The sequence below is a fragment of the Phyllobates terribilis genome, unplaced genomic scaffold (assembly GCF_046119375.1).
Source record: "Phyllobates terribilis strain yellow unplaced genomic scaffold, ASM4611937v1 Scaffold_2__4_contigs__length_985480577, whole genome shotgun sequence".
Lineage (NCBI taxonomy): Eukaryota > Metazoa > Chordata > Amphibia > Anura > Dendrobatidae > Phyllobates > Phyllobates terribilis.
The window spans coordinates 855,378,663-855,406,370 of NW_027362762.1; the positions used below are offsets into that span (position 1 = coordinate 855,378,663).

The following is a 27,708-nucleotide window of genomic DNA, read 5'->3' on the forward strand; positions in this document are numbered from 1 at the left end:
ACTTCACACTATGTTCGGTAAATGCGCTCATATATGCGCCTTATTTATAAAAAATAAGAGACATTTCTAATTATTAGCAGCTTTAAACATTTTAAAAAGTGTTCCCCAAATAATTACAGTCGATTACATTAACAAAGACAGACAGTACTCACACTAATAGAAAATCACATAACCTTGTCCATTTTGCGAGATCACTAAATCTGGAGCGCCCTCTAGTGGGACTTAAGCTGTGCTAAATTACTGGACAACGTTAATGAAAAGTTGTTCAAAACTTTGAGCTTAAAGAGGAATTTTCACCTTTGTTTTCATAACTGTTTTAGTAAATATTTATATTAACCATAAAAAAAATCCAAAATAGTGTATAACTTATTTTATAACTCTCCACTGATCCGTTCCTCTGTTATTCCTCCTAGAAATTAATGAATAAATTAAAAACTGGGTGCCATTAGATGAGGGTTTCTCCTATGCACGCGGACACTGTCCAATCAGTTCTGGTAGCACCTGATTATTTTATGGACACACTCGGCTGTGAATTTATTTCTACATTTCTAGTAGGAGCAGCAGAGGAGTGGTACAATGGTACTGGTTCTGAGATCAGATGCTCCAGAACTGTTATTTCATGGGGAACATATTACCTAAAACAGAGAAGTCAGGAGCGGTCTCAGGTTCTGGCTACCTTCTCAAATTGACAGATAATATATAAAATGTTACAGTAATGAGTTGATACAATATCGCTCACTGTGTCTCCCCTCCGACTACGATCACCTCAGTCTCAAAATCACTAAAACGTCAGGGGTCGAGGCTGCACTTGGCGGCAGCGCAGCGCTTTGGATCTTCGCTCTGATTGCCTACACTTGCACTTAGGTATTTGCCATTTATCATGCGGCATATTGTTTGCTTTTTTGATCTGAGCGCAAGCAGAGGACAATGAAGAGAGATTCCTGCAGCACCCAGCGCTTGGGAACAACACGAACTGTACACTGATTCCCAGGAGCCGGTGCGTGTCACACTGACGACACACGGATGTTATCCATGTGTCATCACTGTGCATGTGTGTGGGACGCTTTGTGGCCCGTGCTGCAGGTAAAAAACGGACATGTCAGCGTGTGGAGCACACGGACACATGATCCGTGGAAACACACTGCCATGTGCACAGACCCATCCATTTGAATGGGTCTAAGTGTGTAAGTGTCTCCCTCCAATACGTGTGAAAACTGTCACCACACGTACGGGACACACTGACCTGTGAATGAGGCCTTAGATTACTGGGTGCAGCCATTTTGACAAAGTTAGAGTTCTTAGATTTAGCAATACGGCAGAGCTGAGAAAGCTGCCCACACCCGACTCTGTATGTACATTGTCTATAGACAGTGAGGTGCACAGGGCCAACTAGTCCCAGCAATGATAATGTCCTAGTGATAAAAACTTCACTGTAAGTAAACCACACGCAGCCTGAGGCTATGTGCCCACGATGCAGAAATGCTGCATATTTTTTACGCTTCACCCTGGCAGGAAAAATGCACGTGGTTTTTACATGCGTTTTTCCCGCCAGGTAGAAGCGTTTGTCACGCGTTCTTCACTTGCATTTCCACATGCGGGTTATCAAGCGCTTTCCAAGCGATTTTAGCATCACTTGGAAAGTGCTTGTCAACTTGTTCACACTATATAAATCCATGCAACTGGCATATATAGTGTGACCAAGTTAATTAAAAAAAAAGAATAATAATGGTAAAAAATAAAAAAAAAAGATTATACTTACCTTCCAATGTCCTCCCGGTGTTTTCTCTGCTCCGTCCGGTCTCTTGCACTGCTTGCGGTGGTGTGAAGGACCTGCGGTGACATCATTCAGTCATGTGTCAGGTCACATGACTCAATGACGTCATGGCAGGTCCTTCACAACAGCGCGAGCAATGCAAGAGACCGGACGGAGCAGAGAAAACACCGGGAGGACATCGGAAGGTGAGTATAATCTTTATTTAATTTTTTTTACAGTTTCTATGGTGCCCAGGTCTGGAGGAGAGCCTCCTCTCCTCCAGACCTGGGTACCATCCGCACATTGAACTGTGTGATATCCGCTTGTGCAGATGCAGTGATGCGGATGTCACGCGTTCCAATGCAAGTCAATGGCAGCGATTACGCTGCGTGTCCGCAAAATTAATGGACATGCTGTGGATTTTTGAGCGCAGAATAAACGCTGCGGAAAAATCCGCAGCATGGGCATTGACATTGCGGGTTGTCATTGGAGACCATGGGGGGCGGATTACCAAGCGTTTCCCAAGCGTTTACGCTGCGTAAATTCCGCAGCATAAACGCTTGGAAAATGCATCGTGGGCACACAGCCTGATAAGTGACATCGCAGAATTTGGTGTTTAACCCCTACCTCATGTTGTCCTTAGATTACATAGCAAGACCCTGCTGACAGATTCCCTTTAATGGTTGTGTGAGGAATGCTCTCCTACTCAGAATGTACTTCAGTAAGTAAATTATCAAGATCCGCTGCTGGCAGCTCCCGTAACAATTGCCGATTTGTTGTACAAAATTTTGAGGCCTTTCACACATTTATGTCGAAAACTGATGAACTAGACAATATAAACATGCGCCATATTTATCTAGCAGAACCAGTGTGATAAGCCCCGCGCATTTTAAGGCTGTCTCGTCCAAGTTTGCTGTATCTAATACGCCCCATATTCCACACACTAGACAGTGACACCGCCATGCTGTAATCTAGAAGTTAGAAAGTTTTCTTCTCAGTAACCACTGGTGTCCACAAGGTGGCGCCCTGCCCGCAGCCTCTCGCAGAACGCGCCGAGCAGGAAACTACCAGAGTACGGCCATTGTGCGGAGCGCGGCTGGGCGTGTCATTCTTTCGTGGGTGTAACTGGAAATGACCAATAGGATGTGACTCTATGCACTTTTACCCTCTGATTGGCGAAGACGCGCAGAAGCTGGAGGTACGTGACGTGCGCTGACGTAGTGTTCGGCCGAGTGTCCGGGATGTAGTGCGGGATGTGGTGGCTGTGCGCGGCGTCCGCTCTGCTCCTGACCCGGGCACCTCCAGCGGCTGGCGCGGCGTGTGAAGGAGTGCCGGTGAGTACTGGGCGGCATGCCTGCTGCTGCACTCACCAAGGAAGTCCCTGCTCTGCTGCAGCTTGTGCTCACCAGGCAAATGCAGAAATAGCAACTCTCCTAACTCCCTGGTGTCCTGGGAAGCTGCTCACCGTGTGCTGCTCTGATATTATGGAGTTGCCAGTTATGCCCTTCACTGGTGCATCCTATGTGCCCACGTTGCGGACCTGAAGCATATTTTTTACGCTTCTCCCTGGCGGGAACATCGCATGCGGATATTACATGCGGTTTTCCCGCCAGGTAGAAGCGTTTGTGAGGCGTCTTTGCATGCATTTCCGCATGCGGGTTATCAAGCACTTCTCCAAGCATCACTTGGAAAAGTGCTTGACAACTTGTTCAGAATGGTAAAAAATAAAAAAATAAACTTTAGGGTATGTGCACACGATGCAGAAATGAAGCAGAAAATTTCTGCATCATTTCTGCATCTCCCTGGCAGAAAAAACGCATGCAGATTGTGCATGCGTTTTTCCTGCAGAATACATGCGGATCCACATGCAGATTCACATGCGTTTCCGCATGCAGATTGACAAGCGCTTTCCAGGCGATGTTAGCATCACCTGGAAAGTGCTTGATAACTAGGTCACACTATATAAATCCATGCAAACAGCATGGATTTATATAGTGTGACCCGAGAGAGTGTATATACTTACCTCTGATGGCCCGCGCTGTCCTGCTCACTCCGTTCTCCCGGCTGCCGGCAACTTTGAATTGAAAGACCTGCCGACGTCAGCGTCACGTGACCCGTCACATGACTCTGACGTCACCGCAGGTCCTACAACTCACTGCAAGTGCCGGGAACCAAGCGGGAGCGCTGCGCGGGCCGACAGAAGGTAAGAATACATTTATTTTTTATTTTATTCTTCTTTTTACAGCTTTTTTAATGGTACCTGGGTGTGGATGAGACTCTCCTCTCCTCCACACCCGGGTACCATCCGCACATTAGAACGCACCAATTACGCAAGTACAAATGCTGTCTTGCGGAATTGTCGCGTTCTAATGCAAGTCAATGGCGGCGAAATCGCCGCGTTTCCGCAAAATTAATTGACATGCTGCGGATTTTTGACCGCAGCGTTAACGCTGCGGAAAAATCCGCATCATGGGCACAGCACATGCGGATTTCCATTGGGGAACATTGCTGCCCTTCTACCATGCGTTTTTCATGCGTTTCCGCGGCGTTTACGCAACTGCAAAAACGCCGCGGAAACGCATGAAATACGCATCGTGTGAACACAGCCTTATACTCACCTTCTGATGCATTCTCTGCCCCGTCCGGAGGCTTGAGCGGCTCACGCTGCTGTGTGCAGGACCTGCGGTGACGTCATTGAGTCATGTGGTGGGTCACATGACTCAATGACGTGGCAGGTCCTTCAGACAACAGCGCGACGGAGGGAAAACATCAGAAGATAAGTATAAACTTTATTTTATTCTTTTTTTAACAGGTTCTTTGGTACCCAGGTCTGGATGAGAGTCTCCTCTCCTCCAGACTTGGGTACCATCCGCACATTGATTCCGCGGCGCTTCCGCAAAATTAATGAACATGCTGCGGATTTTTGACTGCAGCATATACGCTGCGGAAAAATCCGCAGCATGGGCATTGACATTGCGGAATGCCATTGGGGACCATGGGGTGCGGATCTACATGCGTTTTTCAAGCGTTTACGCTGCGGAAATTCCGCAGCATATACGCTTGAAAAACGCTACGTGGGCACACAGCCTTAAGGCTATGTGCCCACGATGCAGAAATGCTCCGGATTTTTCCTGAGCGTTTCTGCATCTCCCTGGCTGAAAAAATGCATGCTGATGACTTTACATGCGTTTTTTCTACCAGGGACAAGCATTTGTCTTGCGATTTTAGCATCACTTGGAAAAGTGCTTGAAAGTTGGTCACACAATATAAATCCATGCAACCGACATCCATGCAACCGGCATGGATTTATATTGTGTGACCAACATAATGTTACAAAAAAAAAGAATTAGAACGTAAAAAATAACCTTATATTCCCCTCCTGATGGTCCCCGCTCTGCTCCCACCATCGCTGCTGGCTCCATGGCGGGTACCGGTAATGTAAAAGGACCTTCCGTGACGTCAGCTGTCAGGTGATGGTCGAGTGACCGCTGACATCGGCGGTTGCGTGACCTGTCACATGACTGCTGACGTCATGGAAGGTCCTTTTACATTACTGGTACCTGCCACGGAGCCAGCAACGATGGTGGGAGCAGAGCGGGGGCCATCAGCATGTGAGTACAAGGTTATTTTTTATTTTAATTCTTTTTTTTTACTTGCAGGTACTATGGTACCCTGGTCTGGAGGAGAGTCTCCTCTTCTCCAGACCCGGATACCATCCGCGCATTAATCGCATAAGATCCGCATGACTACATGTCATTATGCGGATCTTATGTGATCCAATGCAAGTCAATGGTGGCGATTTCGCAGCGATATCGCACTAGAATTGGTCTTGGTGCGGGTTTTACCTCAATGCGAATTTGCAGTGGAGATTTCCGCTTTTTGTCCAAACTCTATACATGTTTGGCTCGCCCAGGTGTGGGAACGAGTGAACAGAATAAGCAGACTTCTCTAAGGCTTTTCTCTCCTGAGAACAAAGGATTGGGCATGTTGAAATCCAACTGCCCCATCCGTCACTTCCCCAACAGCTGTTGTGAGCAGAGAGTTGAGTCACAGACATACGCAGTAGATGGTCAGCTGGTCCCGTTAAAATCAGTGGGTTTGGTTGGTGATTGTCTATAGCTTGATATATCTGTGATTATATGAGGTCTGCTGGACCAAGATGGAAGAAGCCATGCAGCCTAGAAATAATTCACTAATGTTTGGCCTTTTTGCTTGGATTATTTTGAACTGTATGAAAGTTCTTAACGTAGTTGTTCCACCTTTTGGGTACGTTTTTTTTTTTTTTATTCTTAAATAAATACTAGCAGTTTTTTCTCAATTATCTTTGTAATTGGGTTTTAGTAAAAAATTTGCACAATTTGCCTTCTATAGTCTGTGTTGCACTGTTCAATGCTGGCTGCAGAATGAGTTAACTGAGAATCTGCTAGTGAGCGTGTTCTGACGGAGTGTTTGTAAGGGTGCAGTCAAATGGCCGTATTACTCACTCATGGCATTCCTCGGACTGGCCGGCACCTCTCCTGACCTGAGAGTGACAGCATGTATTTCTATGCAGCTGCCACGCTCGTGTCAGGAGAGCCGACTGCTAGTCCGAGGAAAGCGTTGCAATCCTTGCACAAGTAATACGGCCATCTGATGTTTTCTGTACAGTTAATCTGGAAAACTGATCTCAATAATGACAGCCAAAACGTAGACTTAAAGGTGTAATCCGATTCTGTCCTCTTCCGCAGGTGAGTGGGAAAGGTAATGTCACGCCTGCAGATATCTGCTGATTTCTGCACACCTGAGCCATTCATCAGAAGGTGCACAATACCTGCCGGCCGCACAGCTGAGCCAGTAGATGCCTGTGAACATAATGGGGACGATTCCTCAGAGCATTTTCACCAGATTTCTGGGGGAAAAAAAAAAAAGCTTTGAAAAGTCGTAATTGTTTTGCACAAAAATGTGACTTCCATCATTATCACGCCGTTCTCACCCCAGCACTGATAAAGTGAACAGAGCTGGGGCGTGACTGGGCATGGTGATCCCTGCCTATCAAATTCATCACTATGTACCTCACCTTATTCATAAAGGGGGCATAAGCCTTTTCATGAATCAGGAGCGTCCTCTCCAAAATGCCCCCTCAGCACGACCAGAGAGAGAATCACCAGTCTTGATGGATATGTTATGTAAGAGCAGTAAAAAGCATATGGCCCAATGGCATAGTTTAAATGTAATCACAAAGGATAAAAATCCCTTGATTAATACAGTATGATGCAAACAAAAGTGCCCCCAAACAGTGTGATACCCCCACAGTGAATTCCTCCACATGCACAGTATGATGACCCTAACTGTATCTCTCTGCCTCAATCCCCCCACACAAATAATGGTGACCCCATCACAGTATGATTCTCCAACTGTAATCCCCACACAGCCCTCCATACACTATAACTTGGCACCGTATTGCCTTCTATACGGCATGACGGGCCCCACATTAAAAAAAAAAACAACTCGCCTCTGTCCGTTCCCCCGCTTCTCTGGTCTCTTCATGGTTTCTTCAGATTTTCTGCACATCTCAGTACAGCGGGTGCATTGTAATAATGTCATCAGGTGGGAGACCCGCCCAGGGTCTCCGGCCAGATATACTTGGGGGACCCGCCCAGCAGGCCAAATATGCTCACCCTGCCGGCCAGATTTTGGCATGTGTTGTAAGGCTATGTTCACACATGGCGTTTTTGCAGTAGTTTTTTTTTGTACAGCCAAATCTTTCCCTCTTAGCAGTAAAAATGGTACTTGCAGCTATTTGCAGCTTTTTTTTTTCTTTGCTGTGTGATTTGCCTATAGTACATGTTTAATAAAGTTAGTTTTATTTACCAAAAACAGAGCAAAAATAGTTTTTTGAACTCTCTCATTGCTTTCTATGGGTGAAAAAATGCTGAAAAATTGACACTCTAGTCCTAAAATGCTGTATTTCTCAAATTCAGTCGGGGAGGGGGGGAGCGCGTGAATGAGGGTTTCTGAAATCTCATAGCTTTTGCTGGTACTGTAAAACGCAGCTTCCTTTCTGTAGAAAAAGAAAATGCAGCAAAAATACCATATGTGAACATAGCCTTGTACACAGCGTTCTTTTCTGTTCAGACATCTGTTAAATATTTATTTTTACAAACTTGTCTCTGGAAACATGACTTGGACAATGTTGCCATACTCCGGATTAATCAGGGAGCGCATGTGCTGTGTACATTTCCACGACGTTCTCGTTCTGAGCCACATGGACGGTTTTTGGTCATGGAAACTATTGATTGACAGCTATTCCAGCTCACATAGTAAAACGCCAGCAGGATTCTCATGTACAGCTGTCACCAATCTGTTCTTTACTAGTGTTGAGCGAGTATGTTCTATTAACCCTTTCGCCGAGTATGCTCGGGCCGAGCTCCGAGTATTTACAGCTGCTCGGTGATATGGTTGAATCGCTCCCGTGTGCATGATTTGCGACTGTTTGACAGTTTTATTACATGTGAGGAATGTCTATTTCTTACACATTCCTCACATGTAATAAAGCTGTCAAACAGTCGCAAATCATGCACACAGGAGCGATTCAACCATATCACCGAGCAGCTGTAAATACTCGGAGCTCGGCCAGAGCATACTCGCTCAACACTATTCTTTACTCTTCTAGCCTGATATACTGCTGGACCTGCCGGATGAGGACGTGTACACCTGCACTGAGGGTTATATGCCTCCACCCCGTCAGGTGAGAATCACTTGCACTTTATTTGATAGCATTGTCATTGAAAGTATTAATTACAAACACTACGTCATTATTACTTTTTGTACCTCTTTTTTTTTTTTTTTTGCGCCATATTCATCTTTCTATTTTATTTTCTTTGCATTTTTTTAAGTCTAATTTTTATATGCTCTGTTTATCGTTGCACAATTTTTCGCAAATGTACTCCAGTCCTATCCCTTCCCAGAGTCATTTTATATATGTATGACATTTTTGACATGTGTGACCGCTAAAGAGTCGCAAAACGGGTTAATAACAAAAAAATAAGTATTCCTGATTTTTCACAAATTCATGGACAGCGTGGGTCTTTTTAAAGTATGTGGAAAATGGCAACAAATACCACAAGACAAAAAGGACTTTAAAAAAAAAAAACCACTAATGAAGAATTTGGCTAATAGAGGTTAATAGGATTAATAAAAACTTATCGGTATGTTTTTGAATTGTCGGATGAAACCACATTACCTGGAGGGATTTTAAGGCCAAGGCTGCTTAGTGACATGAGGTCTCACAACAGAAACTAGTGTTTCCTTATGGAGGCTGTGAGGCTAAATGGTCGTCTGTGACCTTATTTTCCATGTGGTAACAATGATGTAACGTCGCTGTCATCTTTTTATTTATTTTACTATGATTTGTATGTGTCTCCATGTTGCACTATCCGACAAGCCTTTCTGTGTATTGCTGGGTAGTTTACTAGTTCACGCTCCTCTGTACTCACAATTATTATTTTTATGACTTCTACTACCATAATGTTTTTTTCAGTTTTTCTTGTACATTGATGTTTTTTTTGTGGCACAGGTACTCCCCAGTATTACTTCTGTGTACCAGCAGGAGGTAAGAGTCTGACCTTATGGGTAACTTATCTTTTGGTATAGTTCCCTAAAGGGGTTCTCCACTATATTTTAAACTTTACATGGGAAAGCTGCGTGGAAAAATAAGAAAAAAGACATGCAGTACTTACCACTGGAATCCACTCCCAACTCCCACAGGTCCTACCGGACCATAAGTGATGACATCACGACCACTAGTGACCTGTTTGATGAGGTCACTGACCGACTGCAGACTTAATCCTAAGTGACTATGTATTGTCTTAATCCCATCTTTTTTGTAATACACTTTAATTAAAAATTCCCTGTTTTTCTTTCACTACACTATCTAACTGCTTTTTCTTATTTTTTTTATTTATTTTTACTACTTCCTCTTTGATAACTCTTCATTTGAGAATCCCAGTGCCTGCTGGGATTTTCAAACAAAGCATGATCAGGGGGTATGAGACTGCAGTCACTGTCACAGCCTCTGCCCCCTCTTAAACACATCGTCATCAGTTCCTGCTCTGAGCATGCATCGGTTGTCAATTCCAACATATCCTCAGTATGCTCATTCTTGTCACCGGCTCAGATCAGAAGTAACAAGCCGGCAGGAGAGCGAACTGTTAGTGTGAGATATAAGAATACTCGACGCACACTGACAGTGCGCTCTGTTGCCGGCTCGTTTTTTGTGATAAAAGCCGGCAAGAGAGCGCACTGTCACTATGCATATGTCAGAATTGACAAACTGCGCTTGCTCAGTAGAGCAGGGACTAGCCCAGCCCCAGAAATGGACATCACTGATGACTCTTCGTTTCAGGGAGGGGTAGAGCTTGTGGCAGGGACAGCAGCCTCTGTCCTTTGATTCTTCGTTTGATGCCCTGGGATTCTCAAATGAAGTGTCATCAAAGAGGAATTAGTTAAAAAATAAAACGGTTAAGGTAGTGAAGTGAGGTAAGGATAGGAAATTTTTAATTAAAGTGTATTCTATTTCAGACCACCCCTTTAAGTGACTGATCGGGACGTCATCCACTCCAGAGGAGACTATCATAGCTGGAGTGTGGAGCAGATTCTGGTGATTAGTATGTTGTTGATTTTTTTTTTTTTTTTCTTCGCCCTTGCTCACTTCCTCATGTGAAGTTTTAAAATCTAGCGAAGAGGCCCTTTATGTAGGGAAAATTGACCAGACTGTCAGCCATTTAAGGGGTTTTCCATTTATCATCTAACGACAAGAGCTATAGTAGCTGGGGTCCACAATGCTAAAACCTCCACCGATCATGAGTCATGATCACATGTTCCTCCTCTTTGTGGTGTGGATCTGATGGAGCGGTTAGGTCACACATTTTCTCCTTCCCTATGACGGCACCACGGAGAGAGGGGATCTGCCCTTCAAGGACAGGAAACCTACAAATAAAGGGGCAGTACCTCTCTCCCGCATCAGTTGGTTTCCTGTCCTTGACGGGATCCTACAGTTCCTAAAGGAGGCATACCTGCGGGGTGCCAGAAGATGAGTTGTCGTTGGAAGCCAGGCCTGGCCAGTCTGATCTAGGCAGCGGGGGGTTCCCTGCCTCGACTGGTGCGGTGCCCTGAGTCAGAGGCCTTTTAGGGTGTGCGGGAAGGGGGGGTCCAGATGAAGAGGAGCAGTGCCTGCCGGCAGCGGTCTGAGAACTTCCGGATGCTGCCGCAGGTGCGCCGGGCGCCTCCTGATAGCGTGGCTCCGCAAAGCATGACTGGGAAACCAGTCTGCGCAGGCGCGAGTGTCCCCCCCCCCCCCCCCCCCCGCACGTGCGGGGGAGGGGCGCACCAGAACACCGCAGGCTCTATGGGAGGGTCTCCTTTAAAAGACAGCTGGGAACGCCTGTAAATGCTTCTTTGAAGCTCTGGCACGCTGTCTTGGAGGATGAGTGACCAGGAACTACTTGAGGTGCAAATGTTGTATCCTCCAGTCGCCGCCAGCTCAGCGCAAAAAGAAACAGGAAGAGACGGGACACCAGGATCGCCGAGAGCGGGATAACAGTGGAAACGGGCGCTCTGGCAGATCGTCGCAGCGCAGCCAAGACTCCACTTCAGCATCTACCAGGAGGACCCCGTCTACAAAGATTCCTCCACCTCCTGAACCCCCCCCCTCTCTTTTTTTTTTTTTTTTTTTCTTCTATTAGGGAAGAAACCGTACAGGCAAAACTAAGAATAGGACCTGTGCACGGAAGTCTTACCCGCTACTTGGGATAAAAGACCCTGCAGTTCCTGTATAGAGCAGACCATATGCGAGGAAACTCTGAAATTTGCCTCAGAACTTAGATACCTGATAAAATCGCAGGTTGAAGCTACCATTAAGTCCCTTGGTGGGGGGTGGGGGGGGGACTGAAAAAAAATAAAAACATATTCCCCGAGTCCGGGTCTAGCAGTTCAGCGAACGGCGGAGATTCGGACACGTCCGTTTCTTCGTCATCCTCTTCCTCATCTACAGATAGGGGAGGATGAAGCTGTTTTCCTATCGAGGAAACAGTCTCATTAAGGCTGTCAGGTCCACCATGGGGTTAGCAGATCCCCCGACCCAAGAGGTCTATCCAGGACATGATGTTCAGCAGATTAGAACAAAAAAAGAGGAGATCTTTTCCACTTAACAAGCAAATTCTCTCTTTAATTAAAAAAGAGTGGAAAAGAAGGGCCTACTTTCCACAAAAAGAAAGTACCCGTTTGATGACCGTGCGTGTTCATTTTGGGAGAAAGCGCCAAAACTGGACGTCGCGATTGCTAAAGCCTCAAAGATGTTTTCCCTCCCATTTGAGGACATGAGTGTCTTAAAAGACCCCATGGATAAAAAATCAGACATCTTCTTAAAGGGTTCCTGGGAAGCCGCTGGGGGGGGTTAAAACTGCGGTAGCTGCCACATGTACGGCCAGGTCATTAATGGTCTGGCTAGACCAGCTTGAAACGCAACTGCGACAGAAAATGTCTAGACACTCAATACTAAAATCCATCCCGGTAATGAAAGGGGCAGCGGCCTTCCTAGCTGACTCCTCAGACTTTCAGATTAGGAGCTAGGGTGAAAGGGATCGCTAACGCGGCCAGGCGAGCCCTCTGGCTTAAATGTTGGGCTGGGGATCTACAAACAAAATCGAGATTGTGTTCCATCCCCTGTGAGGGCGAATTTCTATTTGGGCCCACCCTTGATGACATCTTAGAGAAAGCTGTGGACAATAAAAAGCAGTTCCCTATCCTATCTAACACTGCTTACAGGAAACCCTTTCGGAGCAAAAGGTTTATCCGCAGAAAGCCCCCTAAAGATCAGGATAAGTGGGTGCCTATTCAACAAATCCCCCAATGATAGCCTTCACCCCACCAGGGGAAAACCCTCACTGAGAGGGCTTTCTGCTATCAGAATTTCTCCGGGCCTGGGAAACAATATCCAACAGCTCATGGATTCTGAACCTAATGAAATCAGGTCTCAAATTCCAGTTTCTATCTTTTCCACAGCCAAACTTTGTATTAACCCCCAAAAGGTCCTCAAGCGAGGAGCAGCTGGCCTTAGAGCAAGAAATCCAAGGACTGATGGGGAAAGCGGTCCTTCAGGAGGTCCCGATGGGGGAAAAAGGCAAAGGTTTCTACTCTCTGCTATTCCTGAGGAAGAAATCAGATGGGACTTACAGGGCGATTTATAAATTTAATAAAGCTGAACAGGCTTTTGAAGGTGAAAGCCTTCAAGATGGAGACTATAAAATCATCAGTGAAAATGCGGTTTCCCGATTGTTTCATGGCCGTTCTGGATTTAAAGGATGCCTATTATCCCGTCCCCATACACAAAGATTACCAGAAATTCCTAAGAGTAGCAGTTCCCATAGGTGGAGTGGTCAAACACTATCAATACACAGCCCTCCCATTTTGCATCGCCATAGCCCCAAGGGTATTCACCAAAGTTATTGCGGAGGTGATGGCACATCTAAGGGAACAGAACATCCTAGTCATTCCATACTTGGACAACTTTCTGGTAATAGGCAGTTCCTGCACTGCAGAACCCATCTAGAAAAGGTCATGGATTCCTTGACACACTTAGGATGGCTTTTGAATCTGAAAAAATCCAAAACCGAGCTATGCCAGATACAGGAATATCTGGGCATCGTGTTGGATTCAAAAAGACAAGAGTTTCGTCTCTTCACAGGGAAAATTCACAAGATCATAGACCAAATATCGCGGGCAAGGACCCACCCATCTATGACCCTACGGAAAGCCATGTCCCTTCTAGGCTCCCAGGGGGGTACCCGGTCCCATTCTCTGATGCAAGCGACAGAGGTTATCTTTCAATTAGCCGAGGAAAACTTACAATCCCTATCAGCCCTACACATAAAAGGGATAGAAAATCGCACGGCGGACTTCCTGAGCCGGACACAACTAAGACAGGGCGAGTGGGAGTTAAATCAGTCAATTTTCCGTGAGTACAGATGTGGAGACGGCCTTCCATAGACCTGTTCGCCAACAGTTGGAACAAGAAAACGGACTCCTTCTGCTCTCTAGACCCCAAAGGGAACCCCATAGCTTTAGATGCCTTTATGATCCCATGGTGTCACCCTCTAGCTTACGCTTTTCCTCCGACTGCCCTGATTCCAGCTGTTCTGAGGAAAATCAGGGAAGAGAAAGCAAGAATAATCTTGATAGCCCCCTTCTGGCCAAAGAGGGCATGGTTTTCTTGGCTGAGGATGATGTCAATCTCCGACCCATGGGTTCTTCCAGAGCTTCTGGACCTTCTTTTGCAGGGTCCGGTACTTCATCCTTAGGTATCAAACTTACACTTGACAGCCTGGAATTTGAGAGGGCTCTTCTGAAGGACAAAGGATTTTCCCAAAATCTCATCACCACACTACTTCAAAGTAGGAAACCCGTGACCACTGAACTTTACGGGAAAACTTGGAGGAAGTTCCTTTCAGTCTCAGGTTCCAGGCTAGGAGGGGAGGTTCCATTAACAGCTATCCTAGAATTCTTACAGAGGGGTTTGGAACAGGGCCTGGCCACAAGTACCTTGAAAGTCCAAGTTGCGGCGCTGGGAGCCCTATACAACTTTGATCTGGCCAGGTATAGATGGGTATCTAGGTTCATTAAGGCATCATCCAGATCCCGAACCATCCCCTCTCAAAATACTGCCCCTTGGGATTTAAAGTTGGTCCTTTCAGCTTTACCAAAGGCCCCTTTTGAACCTCTGTCAGGCGCGTCCCTAAAAATCCTATCCCTCAAGACAGAGCTTTTAGTAGCTCTCACATCTGCACGTAGGGTCAGTGATATTCAGGCCCTATCTGCAGTACCTCCCTTCACACAAATCTTGGCGGAGAGGGTTACTCTGAGAACTGACCCTGCCTACCTACCAAAAGTGGCGTCAAGATTCCACAGGTCTCAGGAAATCACCCTCCCTTCTTTTTGCCCCAATCCTAGGAACAAGAAAGAGAGACTTGCATATGCTAGATGTCAGGAGGTGCCTAATCCGTTACCTAGAGGCGAAACAAGAGTGTAGGGAGGATAGTTCTCTCTTTGTTTGTTTGCTTTTAGGGCCATCGTAAGGGGAAAAAAAAAAGCTTCTAAGGGCACGCTGGCCAGATGGATAAGGGAAGCCATCACACTATCGTATTCCTCACGTGGGGAAGCTGCCCCGGAGAAACTGAAGGCCCACTCAACAAGAGCGGTGGCAGCCTCCTGGGCGGAGAAGGCCGGTGCCACTATAGAGCAGATATGTAGAGCGGCAACCTGGTCTTCCCCCTCTACTTTCTTCAATCACTACCGGCTAGACTTTACCTCTCCTTCAGATCTTACTTTTGGGAGAAGGGTTCTGGAAGCTGTGGTCCTTCCCTAATGATTCACTTCTCTGTAATTCTCTCCGTGGTGCAGTCATGGGGGAAGGAGAAAGACTTAGTTACTTACCGGTAACGGGATTTCTCAGAGCTCATGACGGCACCCGTACATTCCCTCCCTTCACGTGTGGGTGCGCACACTTATTAGTTGCCTATTTGTAGCCACATGGTGTTTCTGATAAGTTCTTAAAATGTAAAATCTTGTGTCACTAATCTGGTGGTCCTCTCATGCTCTGTAAACAACTGATGCGGGAGAGAGGTACTGCCCTTTTCTCTGTAGGTTTCCTGTCCTTGAAGGGCGGCTACCCTCTCTCCGTGGTGCCGTCATGGGCTCTGAGAAATCCCGTTACCGGTAAGTAACTATGTCTTTTGCATCTGCCCCGTTTATGGCTTTAGGACTTATGAAGTAGCCAAGCGCTGACGTTTGCCATCTTTTAGTCCTTTAAATATTGAATGCAGCGGCAGTAGTAATGTGCAATCATACCGCTCCATCCAAACCGCACCACAAAGCAAAAGGGATCATGACCCTGTTCTAGTGATTAGTTAGGCCCCCCAGAGATTAGATTGGGGGGGGGTCTCCCCAATGGTGGCAATTGTGGTGCTGGGAATATAGCTGTAAAGGCTGTGTTACGAATGTGGGGTGGATTTTGTTTTAAATGTAAACTATAACTCAGCGCCAGAGCCATCGCACCTGGGACACAAACCGTCCCCAATGACGTTTAACAGGATCTGTGAGATTTCGTCAGCAAGTATAGTGCAGCATGAGGCTACACAATATGACAGAATCTGTGGCTCCTCATTGAGCCTGTGAGGCGGATTTTAATACAACCTTCCTCTAAGCAAAGGTTCTCAAAATAGATTACGGTTTAGTATTAACCAGTGTTGTCACAGGAACCTGTGATGATAAAATCCAGCTCTGTGCTCAGGATATATGAGGCTGGCGTGGCTGTAGGTATGGACGCTGGAGTCAGTGTTGTATGTTCTCTTGTAGATCTCCTCTCAGGTGTGCACGGACACTGCCATAGTCTACACAGCCGCAATACCCAACAGGTAAGTAGTGAATGCGTTGGGCCGTGACCCGCAGTCTGGCGTCGGGTCGCCTCTGTTCAACGGTCTCTAGTATTTGAGCGGTTTGTCTTACAAGAGGTTCTCTAGGACCTAAACATTTTTTAGTCTTTACCTAGTATAGAATGTTAATGTTTGATCTGTTCTGGAAAAAAGTTTGGCATAGAGACGTCATGGAAGAATTTTGACTACACAGTGCACAGAGCTGTGCTGTTCTGCTCCATACACTGCTCACATCCGGCTGATCCGTGGAGGTGCTGGACACCCACTTATCTTGTGTTGATAACCTAGGTCATTATTATCCTAATAGTGCAGAACACCTTTAATTATTAATCATTCAAAATGCCAGAAAGAAATCAACCACAGAGCACAAAATTCACTACTGCTTCCACTATTTTAGTTTTTTTTCCACATAGATTTAGCATGACTTAAAGGGGTTGTCTCCCTTTCAATCTTCAGAAGCACACCGCTCCCGCCTCCCTGCTCCGCTGATGATTGACAGTTCAAGCTGGCGGCATGCTGCAGGCAGAGGAAGCTTTGATTCTGCTGCATGCAAGAATCCGTCCAGCTTCAGAGCAGCACTTATAAGGTTTATAGCAATCTACTTGCTCTCATAAGTGAATTGCAAAGTTATAATTTCTTTTTTACAAGCACTTTGCAATTTCTTCTCATTTAGGAAGTTGAGACAACCTCTTGAAAACGGTAAACTGCCTTATTTACAATGAATGTGTAACGAGTTGGAAGCCGCCTTACTATATGTATATTTACGTTATGTATATCCTGCATACCTACCCTGCATTTGCCATAATGTACTATTTCTGACTTCCCGTGTATTGGCAGCGGGCCACATAGACCTACATGGGCCAAGTATGGAGAATATATCTACTGCCCACCTCAGCAATGGGTACATAATCTCCAGGTGAGTCGTTGTAACGCGTATAGATTGAGACACTTTTTATTAAGCCGACATGCAGTATTACTAAACCAGATCTGTACGCTTTATCTTTATATGTATTTCTCTGAAGTTGCATTGTTCAAGTAATTGTCTCTGGTGTCTGCACACAGATTTTTCCCATTTTCCTTTGTCTATGCTGGAGATTTCCAATTTAGGAAAGGGTACATCGGATATAGATAAGCCGCTTCAGGAGTTGTACCGTGTCCGTGTTGTTCGCATCATGATACAATATAGTTTGCAGCTACAGTTAGGTCCATATATATTTGGACAGACAACATTTTTCTAATTTTGGTTCTAGACATTACCACAATGAATTTTAAACAAAACAATTCAGATGCAGTTGAAGTTCAGACTTTCAGCTTTCATTTGAGGGTATCCACATTAAAATTGGATGAAGGGTTTAGGAGTTTCAGCTCCTTAACATGTGCCACCCTGTTTTTAAAGGGACCAAAAGTAATTAAGTAACAGATTAAATAATTGTAAATAAAATGTTCATTTCTAGTACTTGGTTGAAAACCCTTTGTTGGCAATGACTGCCTGAAGTCTTGAACTCATGGACATCACCAGACGCTGTGTTTCCTCCTTTTTGATGCTCTGCCAGGCCTTCACTGCGGTGGTTTTCAGTTGCTGTTTGTTTGTGGGCCTTTCTGTCAGAAGTTTAGTCTTTAACAAGTGAAATGCATGCTCAATTGGGTTGAGATCAGGTGACTGACTTGGCCATTCAAGAATATTCCACTTCTTTGCTTTAATAAACTCCTGGGTTGCTTTGGCTTTATGTTTTGGGTCATTGTCCATCTGTAGTATGAAATGACGACCAATCAGTTTGGCTGCATTTGGCTGGATCTGAGCACACAGTATGGCTCTGAATACATCAGAATTCATTCGGCTGCTTCTGTCCTGTGTCACATCATCAATAAACACTAGTGACCCAGTGCCACTGGCAGCCATACATGCCCAAGCCATCACACTGCCTCCGCCGTGTTTTACAGATGATGTGGTATGCTTTGAATCATGAGCTGCACCACACCTTCGCCATACTTTTCTCTTTCCATCATTCTGGTAGAGGTTCATCTTGGTTTCATCTGTCCAAAGAATGTTCTTCCAGAACTGTGCTGGCTTTTTTAGATTTTTTTTAGCAAAGTCCGGTTTAGCCTTTTTATTCTTGATGCTTATGAGTGGCTTGCACCGTGCAGTGAACCCTCTGTATTTACTTTCATGTAGTCTTCTCTTTATGGTAGATTTGGATATTGATACACCTACCTCCTGGAGAATGTTGTTCACTTGGTTGGCTGTTGTGAAGGGGTTTCTCTTCACCATGGAAATTATTCTGCAATCATCCACCACTGTTGTCTTCCGTGGGCGCCCAGGTCTTTTTGCATTGATGAGTTCACCAGTGCTTTCTTTCTTTCTCAGGATGTACCAAACTGTAGATTTTGCCACTCCTAATACTGTAGCTATTTCTTGGATGGTTTTTTTTCTGTTTTTGCAGCTTAAGAATGGCTTGTTTCACCTGCATGGAGAGCTCCTTTGACCGCATGTTTACTTCACAGCAATACCTTCCAAATGCAAGCACCACACCTCAAATCAATTCCAGGCCTTTCATCTGCTTAATTGAGAATGACATAACGAAGGGATTGCCCACACCTGTCCATGAAATAGCCTTGGAGTCAATTGTTCAATTACTTTTGGTCCCTTTAAAAACAGTGTGGCACATGTTAAGGAGCTGAAACTCCTAAACCTTTCATCCAATATTAATGTGGATACCCTCAAATGAAAGCTGAAAGTCTGAACTTCAACTGCATCTGAATTGTTTTGTTTAAAATTCATTGTGGTAATGTCTAGAACCAAAATTAGAAAAATGTTGTCTCTGTCCAAATATATATGGACCTAACTGTATGTTCCCACTGCAACTGCTGGGACTGGAACTAGCTCAAATCCCAGTAGTTAAAAACCACAGCATTTGAGGAGTTTGACAGAGGAAGAACTCGCCCTCTGGCTTTGATGCCTCTCTCCACGTTATTGCCATTGTCTGAGGAGTATTAAATTCTGCTCGAGTGGAAGCCTAAACGGCTACCTGTCAGTATAATAGACAGGCTACGATAATGGCCATCTATGCAATATTCAAGTCCCCTTGGGGGACTCATAAATATTGAACAAAAAAAATAGCTTTCACCGAATGAACGTGTCGTCTGTATTTCTTATGTTCTTTCCTCTTTGTCTTCAGCTTGTCTTTATTTACACTTCTAATCCCTGATAAGAGAATATCTGGGAATTATGCGATTGTTAAAGGTCACTGCGGAGACGCCCAACTGTTTAGAGGTTGTAGGGCTGCAAGATTAATGCTTTGGGGTTGTTCAGGTTTAGAAAACCTGGCTGCCCCCCCCCCCCCCCAATAACTCAACACCAAATATAATAAACCAAAACCGTACAATTCAGCTGTCATATGTAACGTTACCAGAATCCGAACCAAACCCATACATGTATTGTGCCACCTGTGAAAGTGATGAGTGCCTCTTCCCTGTGTATTCCAGCGCGGCGGCGTGGCCTTCCTGTACCATCCATGTGTGCACCCAAAACTGAAGGAGGCTATATCCTCATTGGCTAGAACTTCCATAGCAAAACACATAATTACACCCCTCCATACTCTCTCCAGAGACTGGGTAAGAATCTTTATAGGATTTGCATTTTTGTTTAGATGAAGTGTAAAATCAACGTCACTGGACCAACTGGTAATCTGTGTCATCAGAAAATGACCTAAGGTTTTTATGTTAATTGTTTTTCTTTAAATATTTTTTGTTTGTTCAATGTTCCATACCACAATCAACGTTTAAAAAAAGAAAAATACTTATTTTCGCACTGGCCACTAGGCCTCATACAAGGCTTGCACTTCTGTTTTGTGAAGAAGACCCTTTTTTTTTTTTTTTTCTTTTTTTCTGTCTGTTTTGCTTCTTGGCAATTACAATTATTGTGAATTAATTGCCAGAGAGAAATTATTGTAGTCTCCTTCCAGACAGTAAGAGGTGAGCTGTTTGTAGGTCAGTTTCCATGTGTAACATTGTTTTCATTTACACTGGACAATTTCTGTCTGTAAACAAGTGGCGAACAAAAAAAACGTATTTTTCAGACTATAAGACACACTGGACCATATGACGCACCTAGGTTTTTAGAGGAGAAAAATAGGAAAAAAAATTTAAGCAAAAAATGTGGTCATGATGCCCTGTTAAGGGAGAGTGGGTCTGCTGCTGACACTGTTATAGGGGTAATGTCCCACATTTTTATTAATATCCCCCATCCTGGTATATATGCCCCCTTCCTTCCTGTTATATATGGCACGCCTTGATCCCCCATCCTGGTATGCATGGCACCCCTTGATCCCTCATCCTGGTATGCAGGGCACCCTCTGATCCCCATCACGCTGCACACCCAAAAATAATAACTCGCCTCCTCTCTCCTCTAGCTCTGCTGCCAACACTCTCACTGTGTGAGACGTGCATGGCATCCCTGCTATGCGCCCTCACACAGTGAAGTGCTGTGCCGGAATATTCACTGCCCCCCATGCCGGGACTGTGATCGTGGGGAGCAGTGACCATTCTTTCTCCCTAATAGCGCAATATACCCGCAGCACGGCTCCTGCAGCCGCCCGGCGGTCTGTGTGCCCGCTATTAAAGAACATGAATATTCACTACAACCCATGGGAGTGTATTGTAGTGAATATTCATGGGCTTTAATATCGGGCACACAGACCGCAGAGCCGCGCTGCGGGTATAGTGTGCGCACTATTAAGGAAAATGAATATTCATTGCTCTCCACGCCCATTTGCGTGGGGAGCAGTGAATATTAATTTTCTTTAGCAGCAGGCACAGCGCTGGCTGCAGCAGACGGCTGCTGCCTCCTGTGCCACGCTGATCCCACGCTGCCGCTCCCCCCCCCCCCCCCACATCAACACCACCCACAGCCATATATATTCACCCACACCCACACCAGCCATGTTATATTTGGACCATAAGACACACCCCCCCACACGTTCCTCCAAAATTCTGGAGGAATAAAGTGTGTCTTATAGTTTGAAAAATACGGTATATTGCTTACAGGCAGAAATTGTCCAGTGTAAATGGAAACAGACCTACAAACAGCTTACTTTCTGGAAGGAGACTACAATAATTCTTGTTTGGCAATTAATTTGTGTGTGTGTGTAATGAGAATATATATATATTAATATATTACACTGCTCAAAAAATAAAGGAAACACTTAAACAACAGAATATAACTCCAAGTAAATCAAACTTCTTTGAAGTCAAACTGTCCACTTAGGAAGCAACACTGATTGACAATCAATTTCACATGCTGTTGTGCAAATGGAAGAGACAATAGATGGAAATTATTGGCAATTATCAAGACACCCTCAATAAAGGAGTGGTTCTGCAGGTGGGGACCACAGACCACATCTCAGTACCAGTGCTTTCTGGCTGATGTTTTGGTCACTTTTGAATGTTGGTTGTGCTTTAACACTCGTGGTAGCATGAGACTGACTTCTACAACCCACAGAAGTTGCTCAGGTAGTGCAGCTCATCCAGTATGGCACATCAATGCGAGCTGTGGCAAGAAGGTTTGCTGTGTCTGTCAGTGTAGTGTCCAGAGGCTGGAGGCGCTACCAGGAGACGTGGAGGGGGCCGTAGGAGGGCAACAACCCAGCAGCAGGACCGTTACCTCTGCCTTTGTGCAAGGAGGAACAGGAGGAGCACTACCAGAGCCCTGCAAAATGACCTCCAGCAGGCCACAAATGTGCATGTGTCTGCACAAACAAAAGGTTAGAAACCGACTCCATGAGGATGGTATGAGGACCCAACGTCCACAGATGGGGGTTGTGCTTACAGCCCAACACCGTGCAGGACGCTTGGCATTTGCCACAGAACACCAGGATTGGCAAAATCGCCACTGGCGCCCTGTGCTCTTCACAGATGAAAGCAGGTTCACACTGAGCACATGTGACAGACGTGACAGAGTCTGGAGACGCCGTGGAGAGCGATCTGCTGCCCGCAGCATCCTTCAGCATGACCGGTTTGGCAGTGGGTCAGTAATGGTGTGGGGTGGCATTTCTTTGGAGGGCCGCACAGCCTTCCATGTGCTCGCCAGAGGTAGCCTGACTTCCATTAGGTACCGAGATGAGATCCTCAGACCCCTTGTGAGACCGTATGCTGGTGCGGTTGGCCCTGGGTTCCTCCTAATGCAGGACAATGCCAGACCTCATGTGGCTGGAGTGTCAGCAGTTCCTGCAAGATGAAGGCATTGAAGCTATAGACTGGCCCGCCCGTTCCCCAGACCTGAATCCGATTGAGCACATCTGGGACATCATGTCTCGCTCCATCCACCAACGTCGCGTTGCACCACAGACTGTACAGGAGTTGGCGGATGCTTTAGTCCAGGTCTGGGAGGAGATCCCACAGGAGACCATCCGCAACCTCATCAGGAGCATGCCCAGGTGTTGTAGGGAGGTCATACAGGCACGTGGAGGCCACACACAATACTGAGCCTCATTTTGACTTGTTTTAAGGACATTACATCAAAGTTGGATCAGCCTGTAGTGTGTTTTTCCACTTTAATTTTGGGGGTGACTCCAAATCCAGGCCTCCATTGGTTAACAAATTTGATTTCCATTGATGATTTTTGTGTGATTTTGTTGTCAGCACATTCAACTTTGTACAGAACAAAGTATTCAATGAGAATATTTCATTCATTCAGATCTAGGATGTATTATTTGAGTGTTCCCTTAATTTTTTTTTATATATATATATATTTATCTCTTTTCTTAGCCACTTGCGCTGGCAGCTTGGTGCTCGACTCTGGAGATGTCTCACATAAATAGGACAGATATAATTGATTGGTTATTGGACAATGTGCACATTGAACGACAGTATGAAAAAGGACAAGAAGGTTCCTACCAGCATTTGCTCATCCGACCGTCTATGACGGCAACTGATGAATCCAGTATGTACTTACGGGTAAGACAGATACATTTACATCTCTTTATGTATTGGTTTCCATTTACAGATTTTTATTTTTTTATTTCAAAACAATAGTTTGGAAGAAACTGAAGAAAATAAAAAAAAAAAGGAGGAAACCTTAAGAAATAAAACTTTTGATTGTGCTGATCACTTGGTTACATGCTGGCTCCGTTCGGTGGTCTACCTATGGGTCTTTGATTTCTGCAAATGGGACAATACGGTATTATTAGAAAATCTGACTAAAGGGAATTTACAAAAGTTAAGGTGTAGGGAACATCATAACAAGAAGTAATAAAAATTTAACTTGTTACCCCCCGCTTTTCCAGTGCATCTACTGCTTCTGTGGTCTTCACTGGCTCTACTTCGATGATGCTCTGTCCATCATTCATGTCACCACTGCAGCTGATTACTGTGGGTGTCTTTGCATGTGACTACTGAGGGCAGTTATTGGCAGCCGTGATCAATTGTTTGATTGGCACTGGCAGAGATGAAGAATGGCATGATGTGGCGGCTGTCCCTCCTCTGTGCTCCGTACACTGCCAGTGCAGCTTCATCAGGGTTGACTGTCTAGTTGCCAGTGGCCTCTACAGTTTTTCATCTGAAGACCAAACTGGTTCTGCACAAAGATTGGGAAAGGAATCGTGCCAGGTGTTAGACCACTGAGTTCTCTCCTGCTCTTTTACAGCTATATTAGTAGAATTTTGGTAAAGTTGAACTAGGGACCATTTAAAGGATTTTTTTTTTTTTAACCAGAGAACGCACTACGTTTGGTATTTATACTTCAGTATAAATTACAATGGAGACTATCTGCAGTACCAGACATTGCTCATAAACAGGCGTGGCGCTGTTTTTTCTGTAAAAATAAAACCACTTTGATGCCACAATATAAACTTCTTGTTTAATTCGTTCAGGTACTACATTCCCGCTTGAGGAGACGCACTGTAAAGCAGAGGTGGAGGAGATTGGTGTTACCAGTCACCCCAGCAGCCCATGAAACAGTTGGTAATGTATCTCACGGTGTCTCCACCAAGCTAGCTGATCCACAAACTGGAGACCCTGCCAACAATCGGACGTCTGACTCAAGTATATCTGTGACTGCCAACATCCGTTCTCCACCCGATCCTGTAACACCAAGGCCTCTTGTGCCTCAGGAAGCAGACCCTGAAAGTTTGAAGGCCGACATCCACAGCAGAGAATTGGGTGGGAATCGCTCGGCTGAAATGTCAGAATTGCCTGCAAACAATAGTGATCCCAGTCTTGGAAATATCACGCCTGTCTTGTCTGGAGTGAATTTGAGCCATTCTGTTGGAGAGAGTACCACTAAGGAGGTCGGCCACCATGATGAGAAGGAGCAATTGCTAAATTCTGAAGAAACACAACATTTGGACTCTCCTGAATCCAAGCAAAGTGAGGGGTCTGTAAGTCCTGTTCTCCTTCCCACACCCACGCCTCAAAACCGAAGTACATCTACCGACCAGCAGGCAGTGCCCCCTGAGAAGTCTGCAACCGATGGTGAAGAGCAGAAACAAAAATGCAAGTGTCCGCAAGATACCACATTACAGTTACCAGCCAAGGCCCAGAGGAGGTTGGGTGCTGGACAACAGAAGAGTGCTGGAGTGTTTGTTTCCACTCCACGCACTGAAGAAGCGAAGTGGGCAGCGGCATCTCTTGTCTTCCTCTTTGCTTTGCTCATTTTTTCAGTCTTGTACACACAAATTTATAAGAAATTCCGCAAAGGCCAGAGTTTGTACTGGACCCCAGGAAGCCATTCGGAAGAGAAGGAGTCTGTGGCCTGTAAGTTGTGCTCTCTGTCTGTGTTACAACCATCCTCCTCCTGTATACATGTTCATGTATGTTTATCTCAGCAGGATTTCACACCCCAAACTATATGTGCATGTAGCTCTTTAAAAAACAATACCATTATCTGGTATATACTGAGAAATCTGAGTTTGAATTGACATGCAAATGAGGCTGAAGGGCTATTCTAGATCTGAACCTCTGTCATTCCAGCTCTAATCCTCAGCCAGCGCTACCGCCTCCTGTTTGACTGCTTCTTTTCTGGAAGTATCACAGTATAGAGTTTGTCAGTCAAGCAGCAGCGAATAGAGCTGAAGTGACCGAGGCTTCAGATGTACAAATGTGTCTTCAGCCTCATTTACATATCAACTCACACACCGATTTCTCCAGAACAGAGGAACGGACTGGACATGCAAAGGTATGGATGAACTTGTCTTTGGAAGAGCTACATGAGCATATAAATAATTTATGGGGGTGAACTGCTGTTGACAGATTCTCTTTATACACTGTACAATTAGTCTGTTTTTGTCTTTTTTATAATTTTATTTGCTTTTTTTTTTTTGTCTTTTTATAGCGGTAATCAAGAGGAGGTTAGTTCAAGGTCACAGCTTACGCAAGAAATGGATTGGACGCAAGAAAAATCCTGTGCTATTGTATGAAAGTCTGAGTGACAGTTCTGACTAAAACAGTGACTGCCATCAAAATTAGGTCAATGTACACAGTCTGGATGTAGAACGACGGACTAGTGGCACCGAGAAATGTTCTCATTGGGTCAACCTTTTATAGAGATTAAGGTTTGGATGTTTAAGAACAAGTAGGCTTGCTTCACACATTCTTAAAGGGGTTCTCCCACAAACAAAGTTCATTTTAATCACTAGATCTTGGAATCATAATAATAATTTCCACAATCGGGTGTGTTTTAAAAAAAGTAAAGTGACAGCTTCTCTAATGCAGACCCTTTAGCATGGTCATGTGCAGCTCTGCTTATTTCAGGAGGGCTCAGGACTTCAAAGACAGTGAGTGCTAGGGGTCCCACCAATCAGCAAGTTACAACTTATCTCCTCCCTATCCATGTGATAACTTTTTTTTTTTTTAGGGGGAAATAACCAAGTAGTATGATGCTTACAGAATTGACTTTTTTCCATTAGACTCTACTTTGTCTTGATTGTGCAATTTACTCCATTCATCCATATGTACATGTATTACAGCATGTAGGCATCTGGAGATCTTATCAACACAGATGTCTGAATTCAGCCTGTCAATGGGCTTTTTAATTTTTTTTTTTGTACACTGGTGATTGATCTCTTTAGTGATTACTAAATCTAAAATACAAGTTAAACAAGACCCTAATAACGGAGTGACGCCACATTCTTGTCGAGATGTGGCGCTCGCAAAGCTTTGAATCACATTTTGCTATTGGATTTACTTCTGGGGGCAGATTGATTTGATGGACACCGATGTTGGTGGCAGAACTAAATTTTCTAGTTGGAGGACACAATGGAATATGACTGATATCAAATGGCCACCCTGGCTACAATAGATTTGTGTATACCATACTTTGTATATCTTTCTGTTTTTTGTGCATTTGCAAACCTGTGTCAAATCAATGACCTATGCATATACAACTTGTAATAAGCTGTAAGCAATAGACATTTCTAACCATGGTATTCAGTAAATGAGTGGAGCTACAAATTTATAGTAGAAAATTCTGTACATGAAGCTGTTTTCCAAAGCATACATTGGAAATCTGCCCCTCTCTAAAAAAAAAAAAAAAAAAAAAAAAAAAAAAAAAAAGATGAATTTATAATACTTGGTGGTCTCTTCAACACGATCTTCTCTCTGTAACAGAGAATTATCTATTACTGCCACCTGCAGGTTTCGGAATATGAAACTTAGTGTTGCGTTTGGCAACGATTTATAAATTACAGTATATTTTTTATACTTTTTGAAGTGTCAATTGTATTTTGTGGTGGCTCTGTATGTGTTTTTATACATAAGCAATCTTTAAAAAAAATGCAATTGATTAAGAAGTATATTGTCTACTTGTATTATTTCACAAATTAAAACTTGTAGCTCTTCTGTTCTTTTATCAAGCAGAAAACTGCACAGCCTGCCTCATGAACAGGGGATGTTTTTGTGGTAAAAATAAATATGGACATTAATGATTGACCCATGGCAGAGCACGACCCACTATATTATACATGCAGACTGCCTCAGGTTTATGGAGAGCTGCATGTTTCACTCGCGTAACATATGTATCCAGCACATATAGAGGGGGAAAAATACTGAAATAACAACATAACTATAATATTATACATCAAAGGCAGAAGTCTTGCACTGCCATTCTTGACACTAGACTTCGTATTATGCAGTATATAAGGTTTTCCCCATAGTTATTCCTCTACATTGAAAAGCTATAAAGGGGACTCCCGATGAAGGTGAACACCCACTAAGTGCACAACCTGCAGCTTCACAATCTGGGATGTCCTAGAAAAAGGTTTTGAAAATGAAACAAATAGAAATCTTTCATAGCATAGTGTAAGTAGAATTTCTAGACATAGCGATAAAAATACTTCTCATGGCAAGGGTTTAGGGTGACATACCAAAGACTTACAATGTACAATCTACTTTTCAATTTGGTTAACACCTTAGTTACTTAGTCAAAGGAGATCAATAGGTAAGACATGGCTCACACCTAATAGGGGAATGATGTAGGTGGTTAAGACAGCATATAGTAAG

The 27,708-nt window shown here is 44.5% G+C and overlaps 1 protein-coding gene across 2 annotated transcripts; it reads left to right on the top strand.

Moving 5' to 3' along the window:
* The first annotated feature begins 2,931 nt into the window (after positions 1 to 2,931).
* Positions 2,932 to 27,002, top strand: TP53I13 (tumor protein p53 inducible protein 13). Of its 2 annotated transcripts, XM_073667951.1 has the most exons (9): positions 2,932 to 3,087; positions 8,406 to 8,480; positions 9,309 to 9,344; positions 16,142 to 16,200; positions 17,056 to 17,134; positions 19,702 to 19,830; positions 22,981 to 23,169; positions 24,084 to 24,966; positions 25,544 to 27,002. In XM_073667951.1, exons 1-9 carry the CDS (start codon positions 3,007 to 3,009, stop codon positions 25,651 to 25,653), a joined length of 1,641 nt encoding a protein of 546 aa, XP_073524052.1. In that variant the 5' UTR covers positions 2,932 to 3,006; the 3' UTR covers positions 25,654 to 27,002. The 2 variants fall into 2 exon arrangements, with proteins under 2 accessions (XP_073524052.1, XP_073524053.1); XM_073667952.1 differs by lacking the exon at positions 8,406 to 8,480 and having other exon boundaries at positions 2,939 to 3,087.
* Positions 27,003 to 27,708: the final 706 nt, after the last annotated feature.